The 23120-nt window shown below is 40.0% G+C and overlaps 4 protein-coding genes across 5 annotated transcripts; all 4 read right to left on the bottom strand.

The window, feature by feature from the left end:
* Positions 1-5704: 5704 nt before the first annotated feature.
* LOC141909940 (very-long-chain (3R)-3-hydroxyacyl-CoA dehydratase 2-like) lies at positions 5705-22844 on the bottom strand. 2 transcript variants are annotated; one of them, XM_074800623.1, is made up of 7 exons: positions 22722-22844; positions 8210-8327; positions 7772-7879; positions 7158-7279; positions 6810-6849; positions 6526-6664; positions 5705-6009 (listed from the first exon to the last, which is right to left on the bottom strand). In XM_074800623.1, the coding sequence occupies exons 1-7, from the start codon at positions 22811-22813 to the stop codon at positions 5924-5926; spliced, it is 705 nt and encodes a 234-aa protein (XP_074656724.1). In that variant the 5' UTR covers positions 22814-22844; the 3' UTR covers positions 5705-5923. The 2 variants fall into 2 exon arrangements, with proteins under 2 accessions (XP_074656724.1, XP_074656725.1); XM_074800624.1 differs by lacking the exon at positions 22722-22844 and adding an exon at positions 11566-11582.
* On the bottom strand, positions 12087-13347 carry LOC141909939 (phosphatidylinositol 4,5-bisphosphate 5-phosphatase A-like). The gene has a single exon (XM_074800622.1). It carries the CDS (start codon positions 13334-13336, stop codon positions 12098-12100), a length of 1239 nt encoding a protein of 412 aa, XP_074656723.1. The 5' UTR covers positions 13337-13347; the 3' UTR covers positions 12087-12097.
* LOC141909937 (phosphatidylinositol 4,5-bisphosphate 5-phosphatase A-like) lies at positions 14311-16092 on the bottom strand. The gene has a single exon (XM_074800621.1). The coding sequence runs from the start codon at positions 15569-15571 to the stop codon at positions 14327-14329; it is 1245 nt and encodes a 414-aa protein (XP_074656722.1). The 5' UTR covers positions 15572-16092; the 3' UTR covers positions 14311-14326.
* On the bottom strand, positions 16930-19914 carry LOC141909780 (inositol polyphosphate 5-phosphatase K-like). The gene has a single exon (XM_074800392.1). It carries the CDS (start codon positions 19670-19672, stop codon positions 18404-18406), a length of 1269 nt encoding a protein of 422 aa, XP_074656493.1. The 5' UTR covers positions 19673-19914; the 3' UTR covers positions 16930-18403.
* Positions 22845-23120: the final 276 nt, after the last annotated feature.

The following is a 23120-nucleotide window of genomic DNA, read 5'->3' as shown; positions in this document are numbered from 1 at the left end:
CATCAGAAATTAAGATAAAAGCACATTTAAGTGGTAAATTAGAAATTCCCTTAAAGCCGAATTGCTATATAATCTTTATTTCCCTTTTATAGTGGCACACTGTGTATAAGGACTGAAAGACCTTGTTATGACCGGACCTCCCTGGTGCGGTGCAAGACATGATGCTAGAAAATAGTTTGAAGGAGAGGGGTTAGTAAAAGGGAGCTATTAGCAAGACGAATAAGACCTAAGCTTAGGATATCCTGTCAGAATAAGGCTCTCAACCTGACATACACAGTGAAATTGAAATATTCTCCCTTCCAAATTCAGGAATGTATTTTTGCGCGTACAGATTTGTTTTATCTCCCTTCGATCGGAAGTAAATCTGCGTGAAATGATTTTGGCAATATGTATCAAAACTAATACAGCTGTATGAAGACACAATAGGTTCATTAGATACAGATAAATAAATGTGATCAGATACACATGTATCAGCTAAATTTTAAATGTCCATGGACCTGAATTAAAAACAATTTCACATAACATATTGAATTTACCTTAATCGTAGATATCTTATAGTCATACATTAATGAGTTATTCACCTCTGATTCTAATTGTCAGTTAAACCATGGACTCTAATTCGTTTTAGAGTCCATGGTTAAACAATATCTATTATGCGTAACTTGACACACAGTATGGCTTTTAGATGAATCAGTTAGGTTTAGGTAAATTTTGGCAATTGTGAAGAACATGAATAGTTGCCATAAGCAAGGCAGTTGGAGATGTAAATACTGATCATGATCGATGAGACTGATTCAGATGTGCTCATACATGTATCAGCTATATTTAAATTTTCAGTTTTACGACATTTATATTATGGACCTGTATTACATACCATATAAATAGTTTTTTATCTTAGAAATATTGAATTCATCTTAATTGTGGATCTAAGCTATTGGTTAATGAGCAATTTTTCCTAGCTATATATGATAATTGTCAGTTAAACAATAATCATAGCGCAAAACAAGGCACCGAGTATGGCTTTCGGGAATGAATTGAACCAATTAAAGCTTTGTTTTATTCTAGATTTATCAAAGTGCTGAGACCTAATCACAGTTTCTAAAAGACCCGCAGTCCATAGCTTTCCCCATAATATTACACCAGATCTCGATACAGCCCTAGACACTATTTTCTACATCTTTCCCCCAGAAATTCATTAATGCAATGGGTAAAGCAGCATATAATACATACTGTGAAGTGCCTGAATGTTTATAAATGACATATAAATGACATATGTATCAATATATCATTTGTAAAAAAATCTATTAACTGACGATAAAGTTTAATTTATATATATATATATATCTTTACAAGTAAAGCCAGCCTTAATGTATATGGGGCCCTAAAATATCAACACCAGAAGAATTTTTCATCAAACATAATAAGATATTGAATGATCGCTTATATCTAAGCGATTGGTTAATTAGTAAATTGTCTTATCTATATCTTGATTGTCAGTTAAACAATAGTCATATGAGGCCTAGAATATCTACGGTACATTCGAAAAATTTCAAATGGCTTATAAGATATTGAATTTACCTTAATTGTACATACTTACAAAATCTTTTTATCAATAACAGACCAATCTACATTTTAATTATCAGACCAAAGAATATTTAAGGGACCTCACTCAATCATTTCGTCTAATATTGTAAATAATCAAGCAATCATTACCTAGCTATATTTCAATTTACTACCGGCCACAGAGCTTCAATAAAGTAGTGCGGAGATGGTGAGCTTGACCAGCGTCTCTTTCCTCTCCAGTGCCTATGCATTCTACCCCAGATATGAAAAATCAACTTAGCTTTATGTATTCCTGTTGCCATGCAGGATGAGACTGCCAGGTTTGGTTGCGGCAGGACTTTCGACGTTTGGTTCATTCAACGTGGAGTCTTTTGTGGGCACTTCTGGTGGGCAGATTTTAAATGGGCCTTTCTGGATTAACTTGAAATGAGTAAAAGAACGATATTCTGTAGTTACACAATCCTTTCTGTATCATACGTCGTAATTTACATGTGTAAATCAACTTAACTTTCAATATTGCTGAGTTCAGTGTTCTTTTTTCGCCATCTTCTGTAGTCGCCTTCAGCATCTTCTTCATCTTGGGAGTCCTGAAATGAAAAAAAAAGAGAAGAGCGATGAAAACCTGGTACGGAACAAAACTAATGTCCGAAAGCTTTACAGCTCTCCGTCGTCGGCCACATGCCGAGAACACCAGACAAAGAGCCAGCCAGGAATATACTGCCCTCTACACGCCCTCACACAGAACGCGAAAACCAGGATGACGACGCCTTACTTTCACCATTTACCAACAGGGTGTGCCGGGTGACGTCAGTAACTGACAAACCTATCAAATTGCCCAAGCCAAAAGTAGGGCAGCGCAACTGGATTGCCCGCACTAGCACCCAAAGGAAGGCAAGACTTAATCCCGTCCGAAGCAACCCACTGGGAATCAATGAATACTAACACTCAAAGGAAGGCAGGGAAATTAATCCCTGCCCGAAGCAATCCCTTAAAAGGAATCAATGAATGCTGGCATGCAAGCGATCCCGCAGTGAATCAATGAATCCTAGCACGCAAAGGAAGACAGGGAATTTAATCCCTGCCCGAAGCAATCCCGTAAAAGGAATCAATGAATGCTAGAACGCAAAGGAAGACAAGACTAAATCTTTACCCGAAGCAATTCCTGAAAAGGAATCAATGAATACTAGTAGACAGTCCAGCTTTACCACTCCACTTTTAACCTGTGCAATCCGACTGACTTGCTCATCATTGACGTCAACAGACACACTCTGTTGATACGTGGGGAGAGTGAGGCCTCGTCATCCTGGTTTTCGTGTTCCATATGAGGGCGTGTAGAGGGTAGCCATTTCCTGACCGACTCTTTGTCTGACATCCTTGACACATGACCGGCGACGGAGAGCTGACGCTTTCGGGCATTAGTTTTGTTCCAGCAAACGTTGAAATTCGACAGAGAAATCGGCCCTGAAAAATAAAACGGATTAGACCCTGAAAAATAAAACGGATTAATAAACACGGAACAGTACAGGACAGCACAGAGACGAACAGTAACACATAAAACATATAGACGTCGTTCCCCAGGAAGCAGGAACAGGAGCAGGAGTGGTAGCGCAGCGAAAATCGCCAGGAGGAGAATCCACGGTAGCATGTTCACAGTGTGAGTAAGCTGAGGTGAATGGCCTATGCTTGTGTACACCGTGGTCAACCGGTGACGTAATCAATAGCGCGTGTCAGAATGATATCAACAACTCTGAAAAACCGCAATTGTGTCTCTCTATCGTTCAATGGGTTTACATTATGAAAGGTTCCACCGCCGAGTTGAATACACGCCAGTAGTCAGCTGAACAATAAATATAGTGGTCGAGGAACTGAATAAGGCATTGAAATAAATTAGGCCTACTTGATTCCCAACAGCTACCTCCGAATTTATAGGCCGACTGTTTTTTTTCCTTCTGGAATATTCTAGAATAATTTATAATTTTATACCGACCGATAGCTCTTCAGTTAAAGATTCACACCAATACATGTCTTCATATCATAGAAACCGCGTAAACATTTACTAATGAAATTAGTTTATTAGTCACGGACAGTTCATGCACCCCGAGATAACTAACTCACATCATGCACGAGGAAAGCGGTCTATTTGAGTCATTGGGGAAACCCACTTATACCACGTATTCATGATTAATCATCATTCTAGTTAGTTACCTAATCGTTGGTGGTAAGCTTTTATAATCGGATGGGCTTATACCAACGTTAGGGATGACAAGGGCCAAAACACGGTTGAAAAAAGTAACACTTCAAAAATATACTTTCTATCCACTTCAGTCCACAATTAATGGCTTATTTCACAAACTTACACAGGAACCTTTCGAAATAATCCAATTTTATGCATGTTTCGAGTGATTAATCAACATTATTTTGAGAAATTAATTAATTTCTCCACAAATTTCGCCATTGGCCGCCATTTCTCTGTATTGCACATGTGGCATGATAAGACAAGGGGACCTACAAGGATTTATATAAAACTTCCAAGACGAAACGACAATTTTTATTTTTGATGGTTTTCCAACCTATATTTCAAATCTTCGTGTTTTCCTTAATTAATATTAAAATAATAAATTCTGGTAAAAGAAAAATGTGAATAAGTGTTGATTTCTTAATATTTTTCAATTTCGTCGTTTCGCTTTGTTAGTTTGTGCTGTTGTTCTGGCCTCAGTCCACAGGTGCCAGCACCTCCAGTAATTTTCAAAATGGCAGCTGTTGACTCTACGGAAATTTACTCTCACTTTACGGCCGATTTGCACATGGATTAAGATCGTCAGGTGAGGTGTTATAGGTATCAGACAAACTACGAATCTGTTGTGCGTCGATTACAACAAAAATTAGACGGATATCTTAAGAGACAATGAAATGCCAGGCAAATTACTCGTCAGTCAAATTGGCTGACGAAGATTTCATACAAAAATGACCTTCCCATTCCTGACTGTGGTTTGTGAAAATATCCGATCGTGAAACTAAACCACAGACAGGTTACTGACTATCATCATTCATGCTGTTATCACAGAATCCCGTCAATAGACAGATTTTCATAAAAACTCCTTGATTCAATTGAGGGGAGACAGGCTTTTTTAATTACTTGGAGCATCTTCTGAAATGCTGCCAAAAACTTATAAACCTATTAAACCTATAAAACAACTTTCCGATGGGCAAATCATAAAATCAAGTGAACCATTGGATTCCTTGGAGGATTTTCTATCTAGAAAGATTGCATAACAATAGATAGAGTGCGTCAATCACGGGAGGTGCGGATCTGCACTTTTACCCCGCAAAGTTGTGGAACATGCTCTCTTCTACTTTTTAGAATACATTCGTTGTCCAAAATTTAGTATTTTTTCAACGATGTGCATAATGAGTCAGATATTTTCACTGTCAAGTGCTGCCTCTATACTTACTATAAGCGGTAAATATGCGAACTAACTCGACTGCATAAAATTCTTATTGTGGCATGTGATTCATACAGATTATTTCCATTCAACATGGTCAACTTTCACCATTATTCGCATGCCACAGTAAGAATTTTGTACGGTAAACTTAGTTCACGTGATCACCGCTAATCATATATAGAGGGGCAGCACTTGACGGTAAAATTCTGACATCATTAGCCGGCGGACTCAATTGAAAAAATTCTGGAAACATTACTGAAACTACGATAGATTATTCAAATAAAGAAGTAAATTTGTGAAATTCCTATTTAATGTTTTGTAGAACTGTTTAAAAGCCATCGGGACCTCATGTCAGAATTGTAGGTACTGTAAAAACAATGATCTGTTAGAAAATGAGATTTGTACTGTTTTTGCTTCTACAGATTTTAAATTATCTCTAATCTCTACCTAAGATCTAAAATAACGTTATTTTGTAAACATTGAATACTAGATTTTCATAACAGAATATCGTTTTTACAGTACCTACAACTCTGATACGAGCCCATGACCTCTGCCAGAGGCATGGTCACAGAGGCGATACCATCAAATTCGATATTCCTGTGAGGGAAGATGGATCATGATCAGGGGTCGACTCTATCCACTAGATCCAAAGGCATTACACATTTCAACAACAATAAGTTTTCACATACATGTGCTAATTTATTTGAATCATTCTCGCATTCATCAGACACATGAACTACATGTATTATTCATTAAGTGTCTGTATGTCAATATAAAACTGAGAATTCTTATAGTTTCTTTAAAAGCGGAACTATGTAAAGCTACATTTATCTTTGTTCTATCAATAGCCTTTTACGATATGTAAAATTTACACGAGTTACATTAACGTATTTGAATCTTATATATCCGGCGTTAATTTATGCAGATTTTGCTTTCACTGCGCCTCCTCCACCGATCACCTTCTTGCGTTGTTTTAACATGTGACCATAAAGTTGAGGAAACACTGAAAATATATGCAAATTACGGGAATATAGAAAAATTGTATGTATTTGATTCTTGCCTTAGTTGCTCGCATGTAACAACTTAACTCAAGTGAGAATCAGGAAACAATGATAGCGTCGAGACTGTTTATATTTCACCAAGTTGAGAGAATCGAGGAATACGGAAGTGCTGAGACTTAATATATCACGGAGTTGAGAATCAGGGATTCTTCAGAATAGTTGGGACTGTTGATATTTCAGGGATTTCACAAGTGTTGGCACTTTAAAATACAGTCAAAGTCCGTTATAAGGCAATTCTTTTTACACCACTACTTACTTTATGCCAACATGTTTCCGAGAACAAATTTGCACAATCTTACTTACTCAAATTCAATGGAAATACCTTTTTTTCCGTAAAGGCCAAATTCGCTATAACACCATCTTATTCATTGGTCTCAACATTGGCGTTATTTATGATAGACTTAAACTGATTATCTCCAATCAGGGAACTCATTAGAGGTGCTCTTGCTGATTCTTACCTGGTAAATAGGAGATCATTATGAAAAGTAAATAGTAATAATAACTGAATGAAACGTTCGCTTGATTCGGTAAATCAATGCTGTATAAAGCTGTACGCTTCACGTGCGACAGAGAGCTATAGATCGTCAATAATTCACCCTGAAAGTAAATAATAATAGTAATATAATAATAAAAAATACAAAGTAAAAGGAACATTGAAGCATCCTTGAAGATGCTGCATAAAAAGGCTTCATTTTGAAGCATCTTTACAGGTTGTTTTACAGTTTCCCGGTTTGACGCTTACCGTAACTCCAATCGGGTAGAGAACTATGAAGAAAGTATACCTACAATGAAAATGTAAAACATCTGAAAAAGGTTCTATAGGAGCAATTTCGATATCATGAGGGGTATTATGGTGGAAGCCATCTTTACTGAAAATTCTGTCGAGCCAATTTGACGATGTCCTATGGGGATTTATGAAAAGTTTTTTTTTTACAATTGGGGTCTTTAAAGAGTCAAAAGGGAGAATTTGCTGTTGTAGGGGGATTCATGGAAGCAGCGTCTGCAAGTGTCTACAGGAGCAATTTGGCAATGTCATAAGGAGATTCTAAGAACGTGCAGCCATGTTTTATGGAGGAATTGTTGATTTTACCTGCACCACTGCAGAAGGTAAGGAACTCGACCGATCAAACCGAACACGTAGAAACTGTAACGAATCATCTCAGTCACTGTCCACGCAAACACGAACAGAGCCACACCTACTGACTCTTGACTCTAAAAGGAAAAAAAGTCGTTTAACTTTTGATTTTAATTCTTTGTAAATTAATCTCGTTTTCGATCTTTCAGACTTGTAAACAATGGGTTTCGATCTTAAAAGTTGAGCGTCATATAAATTAATCAACTGATAAATCAACTTAGATGTACAACAGACCCCGCTCAAGTCGGACCTTTTGGGAGCATCAAAATCTGTCCAATTTGAGTGTTATCCGAGATAGATGTTATAGTCATTCATGCATCTGATAAGTCTTCTCTATTTTCAAGTCACAATTCATTTTTGCAATTCAATTTTCTAAGTGCGTTTTGTCATTTGGGTAAGTGGTCAATATATTGATCGTACCAACTACAATGACTTCAGCAATTTTCACTATATATTTCACAAACATCCAAATTCTAATGGTTGACCACATCCAACTTGAGCGGAATCTTATGCTTTCGGTGATCCGGTATAACAACATTTGAGAATGGTATCGGGCTAAATACACGCACCTGTTTAACGCTATGCACGACTCCCCAGGTCAGAAATACGCGCGAGAAGACTTGAAACGCCGTCAAAACCACAGACGACGGGACAATGCCGATGGCGCAGTGAATAATCTGAAACAAAATATAAACATGTAATGCGTGATTTTAGAAAATCAAAATCATTTTAATACAAATCTCCTTTTCAGGTTGAAAAAATTGGTACCTAGTTTCTCATTTCTGATGAGCTTAAAAGTTGACCCAGCCGGCTGCCTATCTACCCGGTATATAAGTTTGTTTTTTTTTAAATCATGATCAAACAAAGCATAACAGACCCAGCAGAAATGAACTGATTTATACAAATTTTATTTCTGTGTTCAAAATGGCCCGGCTGATTAGGAGAAACAAGGTATCATTTTTTCAGCCTTATCAAGACACACCTGAGTTTCGAATGGTATTTCTTACCTCTAAAACGGCGCCGGTCTGAAATATCTTCAAATCCAGTTCTATCTTCGCGTACAACTGATCGTGTCGGCCATCGTCCAGATAATGTCTGACGACTCGCCCGAATAACTTACACCATCTAGAGAAACGATTTAGAAATTAAACTTAACAATTGTGCAGTCAGCGAATTCGGAGGTGTCACACCTAATGATGATCTCTAGGGTGAGATCGAAACGTCGTGTCTTATATATATATTTTAGATTGAATAAATAAATACTTGTTTCTAAATTCTTTTAATCTGTAAATAGTGGGTTTTTATCTTATTATACATTCACCACGTTTGAGTGTGGTTATCGTTCTTTTGAGCGTATATATTTTGTTTAAATATGCCGTGGTTAACAAAAAATAATTTGCCTACTTTTAGGACAAACTACGTTTACAGTACACTCCGCCAATTTAGCAATACCGGTCTATCCGGTAATCGGTTCAAACCTGTCGAGTAATAAAAAGATAACTTGACTACTTTTGAAAAACTGCACGTACGGTACTCTGCTAATATGCAGTACCGGTCTATCCAGCAATCAGTTCAAATCAGTAGAATAATAAACAGATTTCTCAGATCTCTCTACAGATCTCTCTCTTAGTATTTGTCATTGCAAAATATCAGAAAATCTATACCCGTATTTGTCTTAACCATTAATATTTTGCCAGTCTCGGCGCAACTATCAAAGGCGGAGTCTACCATTCATAATCCTAATAGTATACTAGCAGTGCAAGGGGCAGATCCACGGGGACATATGAGACTTGTACAAGTTCAAAAGAACTTTTTTAGCGCTCTTTTTCATTTTTTTGTCAACAAAGATAATTGGTGCATTTCAGTGTGTTACGCTTAATATTCGCCGTATGGACATCAAAGTGCTTATCTTATCTTTTGAGATGAAACAAGTTCTTTGAAATTAGCCCTCAGTGCGGTAGTGGAACTAATATTTCCTTTCTGGACATCAAAGTCCCTTTTGAAAAGTGACAAGTCCTTCAAAATTGGCCTCTGGATCCGCCCCTGAGTGCTCAGTGTTTTTTGCACATTCTTTTATCAACAACAGGGTGAGGGAAAAATTTAAAAAAAATAATCTTTGATTAGAGTTTGGAATAAAATGTGTATAAAGTACAAAGTTTCTACGAACTGAAGTCTAATAATAACTGGGGTTTATTAAAGCTAGCAGCAAAGAAAAGTCACTTCTACAACCAAACCAAAAATTATCAGGGTCAATATTGATGACGAACTTACCCATTTAAAACTACAGCCACCAGAATCTAAGGCAATTTTCTTCTGGATTCCGAGACGGTTTCTACGCCACAACAATTGCGTAAAGATTCTTTCAGAGAAAAATATCCCAGTTTCTAATTCTGTTCTACACTGTGTGGAGGAAAGGGGGGCGGCGTGGCTGTGTGGAAAGATCATCAAGGGATTGAAATATCTTTCCGTATGTTACAACCAATGGTTATTGAAATCTTCTTGATGTTTTAATTTTTCAGAAACGTTTTCCGATGGAAAATTGCCCTTAGATTGTAAATTCCTGGCTATGGGCCCCATCCAGTCCTCTGAAGTCGTATAGTTCTCAGGGGAAATGACGCATACACTAATGCCAGCCAGCTCGAAAAAATTCATTCCTGATTCAGATGAAAGATATAATTTGACAGCAAAAATGTTTTTTTTTCAACTCAGGAAAAATTGCATATATATTTTTTTCTTTTTCTTTATACAGCAGCGAACTAAGGCCGAGTGGTCAAACTAAACTAGGCGCGATTTTTTCAAACCAGAACCAGCATTAAAACATTTCAATCATATGCATATCACATTTGCAATTTTCCTAATATTTCGACATTCAAATAATCAGTGAAAGATTAAACGTTTTAGAAATCAAAACAAACTAATTAATACTTATTAGTAAAAGAGAATATGGCAACAGAAATTATGAAATCATTTAGTTATTTCCGATTTTACCCATATTTTTACATAATTATTTTTTTTCGGCCTTTTCTAGCAATAAACCTTATCAAGTATTCATTAATGAAATAACCTAGTTAGTGATTTACCAAATTATTATTCTAATTTAACACCAGTAGTTCCAGCACGTATTAATTGAATTGAGAAATTAACAGATTAATCGTAATCAGGATAAACCACTGTTAAAGCCCGAAATGGAACATGCGTATTAAAGGACATAGGAAATTCTTAATTACCAAATTATTACAAATCAAACATAAGTAGTTTGCAGTCACATTCATTGCTTAGGTTGATCAATAAGAAATTAATTACCAAGAAATATTGACAAAACACACATAAAGCCCAAAATGGGATACACTTAAGTCAGTTTCTAGTACAGTTTAAGTCCTTTATAATACCACTGTTGGGACCACTGAAGAACGTGGCATTATAAAGAATTTGCAAAGAAGATATATCAAACATTTTTTTAAAGAAGATAATAACATTGAAGTTGAGTTGGATTAGGCAAATTTGTTCTCCAAAAAATTTCGACGTTATGTGAGTAACAGCATTAAAAACGATGGAGTTATAACTGACTGTATTTCACAATAACTTCAAAAACTTGTTCCTAAGTTCAACGATTAAAATAATAATGGTTGAGTCAAGTCGATAACGGTTGTTTTACGGGAACGATTTGAACGCGTTATGGAGGTCGTCAATATGAAAACAGTACTTCGCTCTAAAACGAAAGGAACATGTCACAGGGCTCCGTTTTGGAGTCCACGAGCTAATCGTCCGACTACTTATGAACGTAGATTCGAGGCAAGAGCAGCACGTGAAATAACAACATACGTTTAGTACACACGAGTATATACACGAAGAGAAAAATCATTAAAATGGCAACACATGGCATATTCCCCATTTGTGTCTGGAGGGCACGAAATAACATTTTGGATCGATGTTTTTTCTGGTTTTTATCGATCGATCTATCATTATATACACATAGAAATACAAAGCTATACAAATCTACCTGAATGAAGAACTGAATACAGAACGGGATGACTGAATGGTATTTGAATACTTTTGCAATTTTTGGGGGAAGGTTTACGAAACTGGTTATACGACAGACATCGAAGCAGTTCCTATTTTTTTTGCTGCGTCTTTTTTTGGGGCCTAGTTCCATAGTTCTCGGTTTAAGTTCGTAAACAAATTCTCGTTCATTTCCGATTAGCGTTCAGAAAAATCATGAAACTGCTGAACTAGGAGGTAAAAGGCCAAATAAATTCATACCATATAATATAGAGAAGTAACGTTATATTTTTCTAGAAACTGGGTACTGAAAATTTAGCCATTAAGAAAAACATTCTAAAATCTAATCTAAGTATACATTTACCTCACAAGTTCCATATCCGCGACTTAAACAACGATATGCATTATGAGACATGTTTAAACATATCACATGGGAAATACAACATACGTCATTATAACATTTCGCAAGTAATTATTTTCGCATTATTGAAACATTGCAAATTTTTCCAGATGAAACCTCATTACAGTAAAAGTACTTAACAACGCTCCTGCGGGAACCGATGAAAAACATGAACATGGCAACAAATTCGTCCTTATATACAATTCAATTTGAGTTAGATTGAGCAAATTTCCTTCTCCGAAAATGTTGGCGCCAAGTGAGCAGTGACTCTAACAGACAATCACCCTTTTGATGGTCCAAATCTGCAGGAGCTAATTTTTCAAGCACCGTGATATCTATACCAATAGATAGGGCAAAACAGTATTTAATTTCCCAAAATATAATTGTCACTGCGAAATGTCCACAGTCTGGAAGAGGCATAATTAACTAATCGTTAGTGGTAAGCTTTCATAATCCGATGGGCTTGAACCAATGTGGAATGCAGACTCAGAAAATGTTATTTCGGTCCAATTTCGAAAACGTTGCTGTAGCCCACCAGACAGTTTTTCACGCGGTTGAAATACGCGACCCTAAATTTGCCGGAAAGATTCTCCGTTTCGGTAAACGTCACCGAAACGTCGTCGGCTCCCGTCTCCGCCCAAACCCACGTCTCGTAGGCGTCGGCGTGTTTCAAATCGCTACGATACAGCCCCAACCAATCGCGCGTCGACGTCTCCAAGCGCCGAGCGTCGCAATGGTACGACACCTCGAACGACGCCAGGGTACCGCTGCGCGGCAACGAAATGGGTGTGAATATCACCGGTAATTCGGGGGCGTTTTTCATCGCGGTAATCTCGAATTCGCCGCTGATCGGTTTGTGATCACTCGTCTTGTAACCGGGATGCGAACGGTACAACAACGATTTCACCTTGTTGAACTTGTTCTCGACGACCTTCCACAGGATCCGATCGGTCCATGCCGGTTTACGCTGCTTCGAGCTCGTGTCGTACGTGTCGGTGCCCTTGTCGAACTTATACGTCGGGTTGAAATTAATTGCACCCTCTTGGAATCCGACGAACACAAGTTTCTCGGCGCGCGCCTTGTTCAACTGGTCGTGCGGTCTCAGCGCCTTCAGTTCCTTGCTTTTGATGTAACGTTCGATGTCGCTTTTGCTCAAATCATCGATTCGAAAATTCAAATCGCCGAACCAGAAAACATAGTCGTGATCGAGTATCAATTTGACGGACGGATCACGGAATTTCTGACCGTCGACGATTTCGCCGTAGTCGCCTATGCGATCATCCGTATTTTTATGATGCGCCGTGAAGTGTGCGTTGACAAAAATCGCGTTCACGCCGTAGAAATTAAACCGCACGCTGACCGCGCCTTTATTCGACAGCGGGCCGCCGTAGTCGATTTTCATCGTCTCCGATTCGAAGTTCGTCGCGAACGCCAGGTGGCGTTGTTTCACAAACGCGGCCGTGTACAACCACGCCATGCTGCGGTGTTTGGCGCGCGCGTACCCGCGCTCGGTCAAGACGTTCAACAGCGTCTCCTCCCATGTGGCTTGATCGCCGACCTCTTGCAGTCCGACGACGATCACCGCCGGTTCGTGCTTCGCGCCACAATCGAGTCCGAGCCATTCGGTCAGGTTATCCACCGGCTTCTCATTGGCCACGTTCCAACTGCACGTGTGTATCTTCAAAGTTTGTTGGGCGGTTCCCTTCGCGACGTTCTTGGTTTGTTTTGCGCCCATATTGGTCGTCGAATAATCTTACGTTCAAATGCAAATGAGCTCCAGTCTGTGTCGCGCTCTACCTCTGCACTATAACCACGCTATAAATTGCTGTTATGTCAACAGCTGCGATACGATATCGAATTCCTGACAATAGTCTTAAAAAAAACTGGGGCGATTCAGCACTTCATCATATACAACACTACAACAGACAATGAGTTGCAATAGTTGCGTAACCTAATTTTAGCTGGTAGCTTCATTGAATGGGGTAATTGATCTATAAACCTTTTTTCTATTAGGTGGAGCCATAAAACAGACAAACGCATGCACATGCATTATGCATCGAGAACGCTGATGATTGATTTCATCGACTTCGTACCCGGTAGTTATTTGTGTCTATTGTTAGATGGCGCTACTGTTTAGCAGGATATTCGAGATGAAACAGGGCACAGCGTACAACTTAACAAGAGCTCCAAGGGGTGCTACAGCCAGTTTGTAAAATTGGGTGCTACCTGCCAGATTGTCATATTTGCTTTTTGCGAATGATGCAATTTGTGGGTCAATCACCTTTTCGATGATCTAAGTTTCCACACATGGTGATGTCTATACTTTTAGTCAATGTAGAAAACAGAACGGTATCTAATTTCCAATTGAAATTGCCTTGGGTCCAAACATGAGACCTGGCGAAATATTGGCCATCACTTTTTTGAGCTTGTCCACAGTCTGGGAGAGGCATAGTTAGTTATCTAATCGTTGGTGGTAAGCTTTCATAATCGGATGGGCTTAACCAACCCAATGTGGAATGCAAGCAAAATGTGATTTGTGAAAATATATCCGATGGTGAAACTATAAAACTGCACACAGGTGGCTAGGCGAAACAGACATCAAATTGACTGTGGCATTATTATATTCTGTGCAGTACAAGAAATTTCAAGAAATATGATTTTCAAATACTCAAGAGTTTTTCGGACATCTTTATCAACGTACCAAAAGAAGTAGAGTTAGAAAATGTTATTTTGGTCCAATTTCGAAAACGTTGCTGTAGCCGACCAGACAGTTTTTCACGCGGTTGAAATACGCGACCACAAATTTGCCGGAAAGATTTTCCGTTTCAGTAAACGTCACCGAAACGTCGTCGGTTCCCGTCTCCGCCCAAACCCACGTCTCGTAGGCGTCGGCGTGTTTCAAATCGCTACGATACAGCCCCAACCAATCGCGTGTCGACGTCTCCAAGCGCCGAGCGTCGCAACGGTACGACACCTCGAACGACGCCAGGGTACCGCTGCGCGGCAACGAAATGGGTGTGAATATCACCGGTAATTCTGGTGCGTTTTTTATCACCGTAATCTCGAATTCGCCGCTGATCGGTTTGTGATCACTCATCTTGTAACCGGGATGCGAACGGTACGACAATGATTTCACCTTGTTGAACTTGTTCTCGACGACCTTCCACAGGATCCGATCGGTCCACGCCGGTTTACGCTGCTTCGAGCTCGTGTCGTACGTATCGGTGCCCTTGTCGAACTTATACGTCGGGTTGAAATCGATCGCGCCTGCTTGGAATCCGACGAACACGAGTTTCTCAGCACGCGCCTTGTTCAACTGGTCGTGCGGTCTCAGCGTGGTTAGTTCCGCACGTTTGATGTAGCGTTCGATGTCGCTTTTGCTCAAATCGTCGATTCGAAAATTCAAATCGCCGAACCAGACAACGTAGTCGTGATCGAGTATCGATTTGACGGACGGATCGCGGAATTGCTGACCATCGATGATTTCGCCGTAGTCGCCGATACGATCGTCTGTATTTTTATAATGTGCTGTGAAGTGCGCGTTGACGAAAATCGCGTTCACGCCGTAGAAATTAAACCGCACGCTGACCGCGCCTTTATTCGACAGCGGGCCGCCGTAGTCGATTTTCGTCGTCTCCGATTCGAAGTTCGTCGCGAACGCCAAGTGGCGTTGTTTCACAAACACGGCCGTGTACAACCACGCCATGCTGCGGTGTTTGGCGCGCGCGTACCCGCGCTCCGTCAAAACGTTCAACAGCGTCTCCTCCCATGCGGCTTGATCGCCGACCTCTTGCAGTCCGACGACGATCACCGCCGGTTCGTGCTTCGCGCCGCGATCGAGTCCGAGCCATTCGGTCAGGTTATCCACCGGCTTCTCCTCAGCCACGTTCCAACTGCACGCGTGTATCTTCAAAGTTTGTTGGCCGCTTCCCTTCGCGACGTTCTTGGTCTTCGTCTGACATATGCCCATCTTAGTATTCGAAAATTCCAAACTTGTAAGCAAATTTTTAGTCCGTCACTCCGCGTCTGCAATTCAACTGCCCTATAATTTGTTCTGTTATGCCTAGGTCACCCTTCACTACAACAGTCGACCAGTGGCAGGGTTTATTTCCCGTTTAACCTAATTTTAGTGAACAGGTTTTTATTACTGTATACGGTGAAGTTCATTGAACACACGAAAATAGGAAATCGACCTATAAACCTATTTTCTATTGGGTGGAGTCATTATTAGCAGTCATAATACGCACGCAGCGATCATTCCTTTTTTATCGATTTCGAAGTTCCCTACATCTATTGTTAGATGGCGCTAATGTGTTTAGCAGCTCTTATAATAAATATATATCTCAAAAGCCGTGGCAGGGGCGGATCCAGGGGGATGGGTAGACAGTATTGGAAGGACATTTAAGGGCACCTTTCTGATCTTAGGGCACACCCAGTATCCAGGTCAAGTCCTTAGAGGGGCGTCTGGGGGCGCACCCCCAGAAAATTTTGAAAATATGGTACCATTTAAAGGCTTTTAGAGGGCTTCTAGAGGCTAGCAGAGCAATCCAGAATAAACGAATTCGAGACAAGATTTCAACAGATGCGGATAAAAAATGAAGCTGGCGAACCCATGAAAGAATGGTTGTCGCCAACTTCGCCTAGTGCCCCTATAATCTTTAAAAGTGCCCCTTAACAATTATACAGAATACGGCTAAGTGCCCCTTCATTGTTAACAATCGGCAAAAATTGCCTCGTCTTCACATTTATCCTTATGTCGTGTGCCATCTTCCAAACCAAAAGTGCCCCTAAAATTTTAAAAATTAGGCAAAAAAGTGCCCTTTTCTTCAACATTTTCCGCGTATAGTGCCCTCTTCTTAAGTAACAGTGCCCCTTTAGCCCTCTCTGAAAAGGCAAGGACAAGGTGCCCTCATCTAAAGCATGAGTGCCCCTTGCAAAAGGAAAGTGCCCTTTTTAATTTATCATGATTAAAGGCTTTACAAATATGATTATCTCTCCTCACTTTCTTGGCAGCAGTATATACCGATTAATTTTATAATTATGCCCGGATTACGGACACGGAATTAGCGGTTTCTGAAATAATGCCGTCAAAAATATTGCCGGTGAAATTTCGAAGGGCACTAAAAAATTCTAGACCGTATTGGGCAATACGGCTAATACGGTCTGGATCCGCCCCTGCGTGGAGCGTTGTGAAAGATTATTTGATTCAAAATTCCTATCGTAAAATATTTTATCAGGAATTGTCATAATTTTTTTCATAGTAAAGCATTATATTTTTCATACTGTTTGCGTCATCTATTTTCATTGACGTACATACTGTTTGTCGAATATGATTGAAAACTTTTTAGACCTCCTTACACTGCATATCATAGTCAGGAGAATAAAGCTATATATCTTATCTTATCTAATAAAGACTTTGATTAACTAAACTGACCATTGATCGTCGAGCAGTTCTAACCTCAGGCGGGTAGTTTCATGAAACAGTTCAACAAGCTTAAAATGCTTTGAATAGCAGTCATCCTTGTCGAAAACATGAAAGCATGAAATAAGAACTTAACCGAAACATTTTCGTGAAACTGGGCCCAGTGCTAAACTGAAAATGGCCTACGAAACCTGCCTAAGGGTTGAATTTAAAACTTGGATTGTTCAGTCCTGACTTACCCTGGTTGATTTAAAACCTCATTATTTCGTTCCGTAGCTTATCTTACGCGTGCTTTGGTTCCGTAACCAACCTAAGAACTTAACGCCCGTTTAAGCACATTTTGGTCTAAAACTAATATAAGATTTTAATTAACCCTTCCAGTGTGGCTACACCACAGTGCGGTGTATTAATCAGTGATAGGATCTGATATTTCACCGTATCGTGGTGTATAGACATAATAAGTTCTTATCTCTAATGAAAGATGGCGGCACCTGTCAAACATAGTGAAATATTAAGTTAATATCGATACACAGCACTGCGGTGTAGACGTAGTCGCTATAAACCTAAGAGTGGAATTTTTCAAAACTTTTCAAATTGTCTCCACCAGCACTTTCGGATATTGATTAGTCAACAAGGAAAGGGTTACCTCCAGTCTTAACATTTGGACCGTAAGTAATGACTATGCAACTGGGCATTTAGAAACGATACTGGGATTTTAAGTGATTGCTTCTTTAACCGGCCACCTACACATGTTCTACTAAAAGACATTGCTGCATAAGTAGCTAAAACCACATACATACATTCTTAAATACAAGATACTGACTTTGAAAGAACCCGGCTTAAATCTCTGTCATTACGAGATAATAACTACTGATATGATAAACAATGATAACAGGGTAATTAAGTTAATCGTCGATAATTGATTAAGGGAAGACGATTGGAGACAAATCTCATGATTATATGAAATGATGATAATATACCGGGAGTTATAGATGAATACTGAATTGTAATCTAATGTACAGTAGACTCCGCTCAAGTCGGACCTTAGGGGCGCGTAAAGATGTGCCCAACCAGTGTTCTCCACAACAGGTTTTAGAGGGGCGACTACTACTTTCATTTTTACATCCACCCCTCTGAAAATCAGCCGTCCCTTTTGTTCTTTCATAATTAATTTGCCCAAAAGAAAAAAACCCTCAGATACTGCCCTTGGACCTAGCCCTACTACTAACATTTTGCATCCTCGCGCCAGTTTCTAAAAAGTTGGTACCAGTGAATCAGCAGATAGATGACAATTTAAAGTTCATTGTTACTACGGGGATTCATCTGCCGGTCATCTCGAACCAACTTTAAAGCAACTGGCCCCCGAGCCATAAAAAGTCATTATTCGGACTGAATTTCGAAAACATTGCTATAACCAACTAAACAATTCTTCTTGCGGTTGAAATACGCGACCACAAATTCCCCGCTCAGTTTCTCCGTGTCGGTAAATGTCACCGGAACGTCATCGCGTTTCTTGGCATCAGCGCCACCACCGCTCGCGCCGTACGCCCAAGTCTCGTAGTCGTCTACGTGTTTAAAGCCGCGCCGATACAACCCCAACCAATCCCACGACGAAACGCTTAATTCACCGGCGCAGTGGTACGACGCCGCGACAGACACCATCGGACGCGTACCGATCGGCGATGCGATTGGCGCGAATTTCACCGGTAACTCGGGCGCGTTGTTCATGACGACGATGTCGAATTTGGCGCCGATCGGTTTGTGATCACTTGTCTTGTACTCGGGGTATGCGCCGTACCAGAGCAACTTGGCGCCGAGCGCGACGTCGTCGAACGCGTCTTCGTGTACCATCCACAGTATCCGATCAGTCCACGCCGGTTTGCGCTGCTTCGCGCTCGTGTCGTAAACGTCGGTGCCCTTGTCGTATTTATACGTCGGGTGGAACTCGGTGGCGCCCTCTTCGAAATCGACGAATATCAACTCCTCGGCGCGTGCCTTGTTCAACTGGTCGTGCGCGCGCAACGCGCCGAGGTCGCCGTCGTCGACAGCGCGTTCGATGTCGCTTTTGCTCAGTTCGTCGATGCGGAAATTCAAATCGCCGAACCAGAAGACGTAGTCGTGGTCGAGGATCGAGTCGACGTCCGCGTCGCGGAACTTCTGGCCGTCGAGGATGTCGTCGTAGTCGGCGATGCGTTCGTTCGTGTTCGGGTGGTGCGCCGTGAAGTGCGAGTTGACGAATATCAGGTTGACGCCGTAGAAATCGAATCGCACGCTGACGGCGCCCTTGTTCGGAATCATGCCGGCGAATCCGGTTTTCGTCGCCTCCGATTCGACGTTCGTGACTTTCGCGAGGTGGCGCTGTTGCACGTACGCGGCCGTGTACAGCCACGCCAGGCTGCGTTGTTTGACGCGCGTGTACCCGCGCTGCGTCAACAATTTCAAAATCTTCTCCTCCCATTGGTCTTGGTGATCGACCTCTTGCAGTCCGACGACCAAAACGGCCGGTTCGAATCTCACGTCGCAATCCAGGCCGAGCCACTCGGTCAGGTCGTCGTCGGGTTTCTCCTCGGCGACGTTCCAACTGCACGCGTGAATTCGCAAAACGAGTCCATCCGCCGCGACGACCTTCTTCGCCGGCTTGGCAGCCATATTCGATTTAATCCTTATCAAAGCTGAACGAATACTGGTGGAATCACTTTTTGAAGCTGTCCGCTTGGCATAGACTCTTTTAATCTTAATTCTAAAATCCTATACTGATCAGGAAGTTTGATAGTTAGTCTGAAATCTTCACTCCAGCATCGAAAATCAACTTCGGACTCAGAACTGCGTCCGAAATCCTTAATAATCAGGCGGGAAAATGTTCGTAACCGCTTTAAATTGCTTGATCACATCCAGAACTGTTTGGGGGAAAAAAGAAAATTTGCATGACTAACTTCAAAACACAAGCACACGCTATAATATGACACACTATTCTTGAATCGGTCGACAGCGCTGGGAATGGCAGCAGGTGGCTCGACAGATAAACCAAATACTGATAGATAAAAGCCTACATTTGGACATTAAATCGAAATTTTTCAATCGGTTTAACCATTTGCTTTATAAGAACCAAATTCAATGCGGTCAAATGTCAGTTATCCGCCACTGTTAGGACCAATCTATTTCAATGTCAGATAATTGAGCGTTTTGATTGACGAATGACTCAATTTTTGTGAAATTTGGGGGGGTATCAACAAAAGTGGCCTATAATTGATTGCTGACTATATTAGAAACAGTGCATGTTTAAGGATAGACGAAATTTGAGAATCAATTTTCCGATGGGATTTCTCAAGTGCAAAAAGGGGATAGGGTTTAATCATTTGAACCTCGGCTTGGGACCGTGTATTACAAACGTAATCATCATCAAAATGACCTTTTAAATAAGTTCATACACAAATTCATAAATAATGACAATTTTTGGAAGGAGCCTTATTAAAGAGAAAATCGTCATTTAACCTAAAAAGACTGCAACAGAAAACTGAACAATCAAAAATTAGAAGTACATTTAAAGAATTATTCTTGGTTTGGGAGGAGTATTATTTGCCCAGTAGAAATGTAAGCCCCATTCAACTTTACAAGTTACAACCGCATATCTGACAAGCTATCTTATTATGGGTCATCCTTATTACCGAGATGACGTATTTTACCGAGATGAACCGAGACGAACCGAGATGAAATAAAATATAGCATATTTATTTATTTCTTATCGATTTTAACACTTGAAATCATGTTATATCAGTAATAAATACCTTCTAGAGTCATATTTTACAATTTTTTTTATTAAAAAAAATTTTGACTTCAAATACGTAAACTCGGTTAGCAATAAAATTTCATTGAATTTGAATGATCGACGATCTTATCTCGGTAAAGTTAAGTTATTTTTCTACAAAAATATCCGACAAAATATGTAAAATATGACTCCATCAGGCATTTATTACTGATATAATATGATCTCAATGGTAAAAATCGATAAGGAATAAATAAATATGTCATATTTAATTTCATCTCGGTTGATCTCGGTAAAATACGTCATCTCGGTAATAAGGATGACCGCTTATTATCATATCTTTTGTGTGAGTCAGTAAATACCGATCAACTTGTATGTGACCGACAATAACAGCCCTCAAACCCAAATAAGGGAGAATTCCACCATTTCAAAAGAAACAATTAGTTGACCCAAGCCCCTTCTAATCATGACGCATATGACTTTTAACCTGTTGTCCTGCACAGGTCAGGCGAGTGCACAGGGATTTGTCACAATTGATAGTGAATGAATAAAACCAATATCAATGACCAGGTCCACTATCCCTGTATAATATAAAAAACAAGGGTGGCAACAAATTTTCAATCTGACAATGACTTCTCCACTTCAATCGACTGTAATTCCAAAAATTCTCAACCGATTCACATGAAATAAGCTTTAATACAACCTAGAAGACTTTCTGCTTCCAACGAGCCTTTAACCACCACTCTAGGACAATTATCTCACAACGAAATCACCGTTTTTTGACGAGAGATAGCTCAAATTGGAGGTGTACCGATTCTATGGTGGACAGCAAAATGGTCGTATTTTTCACTTCAAACGATGATTTCTATGTGAAATCTTAGAGATAACCCCAACAAACCATACATTTTTTTAAACTACGCGGTCATACCTGTACGCTTATCTCATTTATTTGTATAATCCACGCGATGGGTGAGCTCGCAAGCTCAAAATCGAACAAATATACGAAAAAGTCACCTCGCACTATCGCGCTGGCGGCCATTAATCACATGACGTGCAGGTTCGGGCTATGTTAATAGAACCGCGACAAGACTACGTCTGTAGACTTGAAAAAAGGAAATATTTGCTAATAATACCACCCCTCAGACGAATGTTGCACTATATTTTCATAATACGGATATTTTATTAATTAACAGAACTTTTAATAAATTTTGTAATGTTTTTCAAAATCTCTAAGCCAATCAATGCGCGTGAAATATTTAGCCCGTTACTACGATATCACGTGATTAATGGCTGCCCAGTTGATGACAAGTTGAACGCCGTGTTCGTCCTCATTTTCGATTTTGAGCTTGTGAGCTCACCCATCGCGTGGATTATACTAATAAATGAGATAAGCGTACAGGTATGACCGCATAGTTTTAAAAAATGTATGGTTTGTTGGGGTTTGCTCTAAGATCTCACATAGAAATCATCGTTTGAATTGAAAAAAACGACCATTTTGCTGTCCACCATAGAATCGGTACACCTCCATTTTGAGCTATCTCTCGTCAAAAAAGGTGATTTCGTTGTGAGATAATTGTCGGAGAGTGGTGGTTGTAGGCTCGTTCGAAGCAGAAAGTCTTCTAGGTTGTATTAAAGCTTATTTCATGTGAATCGGTTGAGAATTTTTGGAATTACAGTCGATTGAAGTGGAGAAGTCATCGTCAGATTGAAAATTTGTTGCCACCCTTGTTATTTTATTATACAGTTGCAGGGATACTGGTACCCCCATCATTGGTCTCATCCATTATCAGTCGTGACAAGTCCCTGTGGGCGAGTCCTGTCCTGACTGACGTTTTCTTTGCTGCTCAAACCCCAATTTTCCCATTAGGTCACGCACAAATCAAGCCCCAAATTATTGCTTCTATTCTATATTCTACGAACTCAATTCAACCTTACCCGATCAGTTGTAGGATGTTGTAAGCGATGAGATAAACCTTCGAAACGGCGCTGATTGGTTTCTTTCCATTCGCTTTCTGTCCGTCCGCCATTTTGAACAAGAACTACTGGTCACATGACCTCCCAGTGCTTCCTGAAATTGATGATTAAATTTTGGGGAAACACTTCCATAACTATCTGTTGAAAAATTCAAATGGGCCCAACTGCTAACGAATCCTGAATTTTATCATATGACTTTTAGGAGAGCTTATCGACAGCATCACTTGCCCAAATCGAATATCGTATCAAAAAACTTTTATTGATTTAGTATCATAAACATCCATTTTTTAGAGTTACAATGACTTATTCCAATAAACGCGAGGCTATTTTTATCTACATTCTAGCGTTTAATGGATTACC

This window comes from Tubulanus polymorphus, chromosome 8 (assembly GCF_964204645.1).
Source record: "Tubulanus polymorphus chromosome 8, tnTubPoly1.2, whole genome shotgun sequence".
In the NCBI taxonomy this organism is placed as follows: domain Eukaryota; kingdom Metazoa; phylum Nemertea; class Palaeonemertea; order Tubulaniformes; family Tubulanidae; genus Tubulanus; species Tubulanus polymorphus.
The sequence above is the reverse complement of the archived record's forward strand: the minus strand, read 5'-3'. Positions and strand labels throughout refer to the sequence as shown.